Raw genomic sequence first — 7,594 nt, 5'->3', positions numbered from 1 at the left:
TTTTGCTAATCTTTAATTCATGGATGTTTCTAACAAATTTCTCAATAAGAAATTAATTATTTTTAAGGTTAGAATTATTAGAAGCGTAAATAAATTGAGCCAAACTAAACTTAGAAGAGCTTAAGTTTGGCTCATTAAAATTTTTTTGAACTCGAATTGAGTTCAATTTCAAACTCAACTAATTTTTTAAATGAACTAAACTTTTACGTAGATGAGTTTCAAACAACTCGCGGGCAACTTGATTCACTGAGTTCTAATTTGAGAGTTATGAATTTCAAAACTACATAATCTTTATTAGGCTTAAGATCATAAGTTTAAAATTAAATAATTTTAGTTATGCCAACTGGCTCGCAAATTTATTTCTAAGATAACTTGTAAACTTTTTAAATAAGCAAGTTTATAAGTATGAACGAGCCGAACATCAATAAGTTCAAATTCAGCTCATTTATTAAATAATTTAGACTCGAGCTCGACTCGTTTAGAAAATAAATTAAGCCAAACTAACACAAGTCTCAAATAGCTCACGAGCAATTTAATTCATTTGCGGACCTAGAATTTGCTGCACATTGCAGTTGCAAGTTGCATGTTGCATATATGAATCACAATTGCACTTGCCTAAACTCGAAAATAGACTAGGATTCTGTTTTCTTGAAACGAATCATTACGATAAATGTAAAATGCCTCAGACAAAGCCAATAGAAAAAGGCTTGCAAATAAGGTTTGACAACAAAAAATAAAACAAGATTAAGAAAAGAAAGGCACTTCAGACCAAAGGTAATTTAGACCTTTCTTCAATCTCTTTTTTTTTTTTTTTTTATATAAAAAAGCATAAATTCATTAACAAAAGATGACATGGTTTGTTTGTATATTTATGGTAGTATTTCTGTTGATAATCTCAATCACCTTGCACAAATAAAGATCAAATTAATTCCGAAAAATAATAGCAAAATTGCACCTAAGCGTACTACATGAAAACAAGGATTGAACTTTATATTTCAGATGTAAGTAAGAAAAGCAAAACCAAAATGGGAACAAGATGATTTTTACTGCACATGGAAATACAAGATACTCGATGCAGTACTCGGGATATACTCCTCGCAGCCATTCTCTGGGAACCAAGAGCCGATGATGCCTTGAGACGAATAGGATGAAATTCCTGCATGCCACTTATCAATCAGCCTAAAACCAAACTGAGATGCTGATGCAAGTATAGATTGTTCATCAGCACCGCGCAGAACATGGCACAGGATTAGCGCAGATTGCTGGTTCTCTCCATTACAGTTCAATGACATTAGTTCCTTTGCAGTTTCAAACAATGGCAAAATAGCTTCAGGGTCGTAAGTTACATCTGTGCCTATTATGACTTCAAAACCTCCAGAATTGAGTTCCTTCATGGCTTGTATATGTTCTTGATTTCCCCATTCTAGCCTCTTCACAATTAGTTTAGCAAGGGATGGAGGTCTAAGGTTTGAAGCAACATTCCTGGTCAACAGTTCAAGAGCTTTTGCATCTCCGTCAGTGGCAACTACAAGGTTAGCGGATCTAACAGCAACCATGGAGCAAATGCCTCCACAGCCACATCCCAACTCTAACACCTTTTTCCCTTTAACAATAGTTGGATTTAAAGCTAGCAAAGAAGCCATCATATGAGCTGATTCCCAGAGCATCAAGCCAGTTGATTTACATGTGTGCTGATATTCTCTGGACAGTACATCAATCTTGAAATTCTGGTCTCTAAGTTTAATCTCAATGACCTTTTGTTAAAAATATTTTGGAAAAAAAAAAAAGGAAAAAACATGTATCAACATCTGCAAAGAATATCTTAGCATAATGATTCTATACAAGAAAGAAATGAAGATAATGGAAAGCAGGAAGGAGCTAATAATTCATTTCAACTCTAGGAAACACTTACAAAAGTAAAATTAAATTATACTGGATGAGTATTCTTTTAGTTTAAAACAACATTTTGATGTGTGGTCAAACATATTCTCAAAATAGTTAACTAACAAAATGGACAGAACAAGAAAGTAAAGAGAAAAAATAAAAGGTAATATCTACCTCAATATCAAGGGAAGGCAAAATTCCGAACATTTCAGCTGCCAAACCCTCAGATATGTCAACCTCAATACTGTTCAAAGTTTTCTTTGAAGTATTTTCCTTGACCTTAGGCTCAACATTTTCTTGACCAAGGAGGTTTTCCTTGATTGCAGCTTTTTTACTAAAACAAGAGTTTGACATGTCCGAAAATCGGAACACAGCTTGGATCCAACGCCTAAAATCAGATAAGTCAATTGAATAGGATGTTACATTTCAGCTGCCCAATTGTAAAGAGGTTAATCAATGACTTGCTAGAAGATCAACCACACCCCAAAAAAAAAAAAAAAAAAAAAAATTCCTTCATGTTTTTCATCACTCACCTATTCATCACTAATTCACGTGACCGGTTCTCCACTTGCTTGCAACACAAACCAAGTTCTTCAACATCAAATCCATTGTCTTTGAACAAGGTTGTCAAGAAGTCATTTGAGAAATAAAAAGCACGCTGAAGAAAATGAGCCCAAAGACCATATATTAGGCTGGCAAATTAAAAAACCTAGAATACTAATGCCCTTCTTGGTCATCCAGACCAGACATTAGGATTATGAATTGGAACTTCATTCTCATTCCTTGGTTTGTGAGGTAACCAGAAATGAAAGGACACTGGAATGAGAAACCAAGCAAGAAAAAGCTTTACTTTATTTCTATATCCACATGGAGGCCATATGTGTGCAAGCGAGTGTGGAATGATAGAGCATTCCTATTACCTCATTTATGCTAATCAAATTAGACCCAAAACAACAGTTGTGCACATTTTGAAACTTACAGTGCCATCACCCCTGACATAGAAGTTTTCACTAATCTTTTGATCCTTGCAAGTGAATCTTTCCTGTTGATACAATGGAAGGAGCTGGTTATAGAAGGACTCAAGAAACAAAAGACATAGAAATGAGAAGAAAGAAAGAGGAAGGCAAAGGGAAGGAAAGCAAATTAAGACAGTTGGAAAATCACTCAAACCAAAAATAGAAAAAGAAGACAATTGAAATTTGATCTAACTGGGGATTAAGTGGCATAGCTCACCCAATTTCATGCTAAGAACTTAAATATTCTCATATCAGGTTACACTCCTGAAACCTTATTCCCCATGAAAAGTTAAAAGACACTGATTAAATTGCTGTTGAGATTGATCTTAAAACATCTAGAGCCATGCCCAATTTACATAACTAAAGCAAGTGGCCAGATAAACAACCACTCATACGTATGCATGTAAATGAACCATTGTTTTAGGGTATATACGCACCAACAGTCCAACATTCAGAGGGGATGAAGAAAGGGGAGAAAAAAACTAACACATATTCACATATTCAGGGTTACAGCTACACTTGGATAGCAAGACAGTCAACAAATGTCGATGTATAGAGAATTTCAGTATCAGTCAATTTTAAGCAGAAACAAAGTCAAAAGTAAACTGTACATCAACCTGAGCAAGGTCACCTACAGCATAGTCACGAAACAACACGTAACCATTTGGCTGGAAAAAGAAGAAAGTTCGAATTGCATCAATCAAACAATTCATCTTATCAGAGTACATAAAATCTCTAAGACAATTTACAATTATCACCATAGTGATTATTTACCTTGAGAACTTTCTTAATATTTTGTAAGACTAGGGGCATCTTCTCAGGGGAAACTGCAGATAAGACAAATATCTGCTTAAAAGGTCAGATAGTTAAATAAAGTGAGGGAAAAAATAAGCAGCATTAGAGAGAGCAAATTGCTACACTTATCAATCAACTTAACTGATGCAAACATAATCATGTAAAACTTGCAACCTATAACTTAAAATCAAATACCATTGTCACTATATCAATTGAAGCTGGTGAAATCTCCTTGTTCAAGTCATCAATGGTCAGATCACATACAAATGCACTAAAATGGGTGTCTTTGTAGTCCTTATGTGTCTGCAACAAGCAAAAGAAATTTCACTCATCACCTCACCAACTTAAACGAAAAGTACAAATTATAATTGAGTAAAGAATAAATGGCTTGATATAACAAAAAAGACCAAGGTAAAATCTCTCAAATCTCCATAGAAAGCCTATTTCCAATCAAGATTAAGTTGCAGATGTCAATCCAGTCCATACCAATCACAATTTTTTCATTCAATGCTCATGGAACAACCTCATTTGTGATGGATAACACACTGAATACATTATAAAAATTTTTATTTATTAAATATCGAGCCCAAAGATGATGGATGCTTGAAAATACACAGAAAGATCTCATTAGGAATGTAAGATATGTTCATCATAGAACTGACAAATGCACCAGTACAGAAGGTCAATATATCGGAGTTGTAGGAAAAACGTGAAGAATACCTAGAATAATGTGGTGAAAAAGACTTTAACTCTAGATCTCACAACAAATGCATGTCTAATTCTAAACCAAGCTGAATAGAAAAAAAAAAAAACCCATATAGCTAGCACCAACTAAATTAGGATTACAAATTAATTGAGTAATATTATTACAGCTACTCAGGTTAGAGCTCAATTTATCAAGACACACTTTTCAGCACAAATAAAGTAAAAAAATTTCACATGAAAGAAAATAACAACTTATCATTTCTAAAGTTTTTTCCTGAATTCATTTCAAATGTCAAATCCAATATGTCTATCCCTATGATCTATATTCATTTCATGATGTGCAAATCAAAAAATACAAAAAAAAAAGTGTACAATTTTTTATTATGTTCAATCATTAAAAAAAAAAAAAAAAAACTCTCAAGTAAGCAAACCTTAACCAAGTTAACTGCACGTGGTGAGAAATCACATGCATGAACAAAAGTATCAGGGTAGGTTGCAACCAGAGGAAATATGGTGTTCCCAGCTCCACAGCCAACCTGCTTATCAGCATCAGTTGTCAACAACCAAACAGTGGGACACTATGGTTATGGTATGAAGGAAATTAAATAGTTTTTACCTCTAGAATGACTTTTCTCTCTCCTCCCTGAAAATCTCAATTCAATAAAGTTAGAAATTGACAATGTTAGAAAATTGAAGGGTAGGGGGAACCAGCAGTAAAAATCCTTCCTCTCTCTCTTTTTTGTTTCCAATACTCACTGTGAAGTATTGGCCCCATTCCTTGTCCAAGTAATGCCGATCCTTGAAAAACTGAAAATAAAGGAACAAAAAAAAAAAAATCATTATCCACAATAATGAAAGTAATTTAGGTAAAAATGACAATAAGCACCTTAGAGAATAACTTTAAACAGTTGCCAATTCATTATGCTAACAGACATTACCAAACAGCAATATATAACTATTTCACAAATTCAATCATACATAATGACAACATTGGCAGGCTGGCCAAGAACCTTACTCTGTCTTCATGTCGCTTGTAAAAGATATCCCAATACTTCTTAGCATCCCTTTCATACTTTTCTGCCAAAGAAAAGGATAGAGTTAAGTTGAGCAGAATGTGTTGGTGTGCAACTCTGAGAGAGAGAAAGAGAGACCTCTCCAGAAGGGTGTGACCCCAGTGCTAGAAGTAGAGTAAATTTGCAATTTTTGTGATGGTTGTTGGTTCTCTTGAGTGTCTTGCGCATTGGTTGCCATTGCTGAAGCTTTACAAAAGGCGCAACAAACATACGAGAAAGTAAAGCCATAGTCAAACAATTACCATCAGGATCAACTTCAGCTAAGGAGAAATCAAACATCAACACAATCATTCTTCGTTTGCAAATATATTCTCTAGAAGACTACATAGTCTACAGCAATCATTTGCATCCCATAAATTCTGAACTTTCAAATTGAGCTGCTTTTTGTCAAAATTCCAAACTTTTTACTTATTGACCTCATTTAACTATTTATTATGAAGCTGGAAGAAACCGAATTATTCATCTTGAATTAGCTTTTAGCACTACCATTTGTGGTCCTAGATTAAACAAATGAAGCGCAAAGACAGCTTTGATTCACGTTCAGACGAACCTTATCTAAAATTCTGTTATAAACCGAAGTTTCCAGGAACACAAACAGAGATCAAGGAAAGCATATTCAATTAAGATAGATTGGAAACTGAAAACCCTTAATTTAGAAAAACAGATAGAATATTGCACCTCTTATAATCCGCAAAGAACAAGCAAGCAAGCGAGCGAGCGAGAGACAGTGAGAGGTTCTAGGGTTTTTGTTAGTGACCAGCAGCAGGTTTTTCTGGCATATAAAAGATACTGCACGGCACTGGTGCCAAAACGAACCGTTGTGAGGACCTATGCCCATTCCTGCGTTGCGTTTGGATAGCATTCTAATCTTGTAATTAGACCCCGCCACGGACCGTTCTGGTCCGGTCCCCGGCTGGTACCGTCAATTTGGTTGGCCTTATGGTTCAAATTGGTTCTGATTAAGGTAAAATTTACTCGCATCCACTTAATTTTATTAATATTTTTATAAAAATTATTAAAATTTAATTTTTTTTTATAAAAATTATTAAATTTTAATTTAATTTTATAAAAATTACTATAATTAAAAATTAAAGATTTTTTAAATAATTTACTGACTTATTAATTATTTTATAAATAAAATTATATTATTTTATTAATTTCTTTAAAAATAAAAAAAATAGGATGAATAAAACACATTCCGCTATCTCCCTCATGGTTAAATTTTTATCCTTTTTTTTATTTCTTTTCCATCAGTAACCAGTAGTTAGGTAATTTTATTTACAAAATAATTGACAAGTCAGTAAATTAATTTGAAAATTTTTAATTTTTTTATTATAGTGACTTTTATAAAATTAAATTAAAATTCAATTATTTTTATGAAAGAAATTAAAATTTAGTAACTTTTATGAAAAACTCATAAAATTGAGTGATTGTATGTGATAATTACCTAATTCATAATGGTTTCAATTCATAACAGTTTTGGTTCGAAACACTTCGATATAATTTTGGTCTAACTTTATTTTGATTCAATTTAATTTAACATTTTTAAAAATTACAAAAATATTAATATTTAACACATTATAAACGAAAAAAACAAATAATTCCACAATTCGAAACATATAATTAATAACTAATATCATTTTAATTGCTCAAAATATAATTAGACTTACTATAAGTTTATAAGATATATTACATAATTTTCCATTCTATTGACAGATAATAACTCTATTAACAAATAACTCATTCATTATTACAAATAAAAAGATATAATAAAAGATATAATGAATATTAAAATCATTAATTAATTAATTAATTAATTAGGTTTTGAATATATCAAAAATTTTTTAATCTTATTTTTTTTATTTCCATTTATCATTTATTATCTCAATTTTTAAGAATAATTATATAGGACAAGTGTATATATATATACCCATAAATTTTTTTCATTTATAACTCAAGATTCTAAGTCACTGTTATTACAGCTCAAAGATTGGAGCCATAAATTTCTTTTCTTTTCTCATGCAAATTAACTTTTATTTAATTACATAACCCTAAATTCCGTAAAATGCATCAATTTCTTGAAATTTGCCATTGTAAAGGAGTTAATAACATCATATTCTA

The 7,594-nt window shown here is 32.1% G+C and overlaps 1 protein-coding gene across 3 annotated transcripts; it reads right to left on the bottom strand.

The window, feature by feature from the left end:
• Nucleotides 1-904: 904 nt before the first annotated feature.
• On the bottom strand, nucleotides 905-6,370 carry LOC110646608 (uncharacterized). Of its 3 annotated transcripts, none has more exons than XM_021800104.2 (13): nucleotides 6,152-6,370; nucleotides 5,552-5,659; nucleotides 5,416-5,477; nucleotides 5,157-5,207; nucleotides 5,017-5,043; nucleotides 4,832-4,936; nucleotides 3,891-3,998; nucleotides 3,675-3,746; nucleotides 3,536-3,568; nucleotides 2,864-2,926; nucleotides 2,418-2,542; nucleotides 2,059-2,272; nucleotides 905-1,754 (listed from the first exon to the last, which is right to left on the bottom strand). In XM_021800104.2, exons 1-13 carry the CDS (start codon nucleotides 6,333-6,335, stop codon nucleotides 1,044-1,046), a joined length of 1,863 nt encoding a protein of 620 aa, XP_021655796.2. In that variant the 5' UTR covers nucleotides 6,336-6,370; the 3' UTR covers nucleotides 905-1,043. The 3 variants fall into 3 exon arrangements, with proteins under 3 accessions (XP_021655796.2, XP_021655795.2, XP_021655794.2); XM_021800103.2 differs by having other exon boundaries at nucleotides 3,518-3,568; nucleotides 5,552-5,653; XM_021800102.2 differs by having other exon boundaries at nucleotides 3,518-3,568; nucleotides 6,152-6,369.
• Between the last annotated feature and the right edge of the window lie 1,224 nt (nucleotides 6,371-7,594).

This window comes from Hevea brasiliensis, chromosome 11, assembly GCF_030052815.1.
Source record: "Hevea brasiliensis isolate MT/VB/25A 57/8 chromosome 11, ASM3005281v1, whole genome shotgun sequence".
NCBI lineage: Eukaryota > Viridiplantae > Streptophyta > Magnoliopsida > Malpighiales > Euphorbiaceae > Hevea > Hevea brasiliensis.
This window is presented reverse-complemented; position numbering and strand designations above follow the sequence as displayed.

Excerpts from the sequence above, each read along its gene's own strand:
- LOC110646608 (XM_021800102.2), bottom strand. The coding sequence starts at position 6,335 with ATGCTATCCAAACGCAACGCAGGAATGGGCATAGGTCCTCACAACGGT. Across the intron at positions 5,660-6,151 it reads TTCTTTGCGGATTATAAGAG|CTTCAGCAATGGCAACCAAT; the intron begins GTGCAATATTCT and ends CCTTTTGTAAAG. Across the intron at positions 5,478-5,551 it reads GGTCACACCCTTCTGGAGAG|AAAAGTATGAAAGGGATGCT; the intron begins GTCTCTCTTTCT and ends TTTCTTTGGCAG.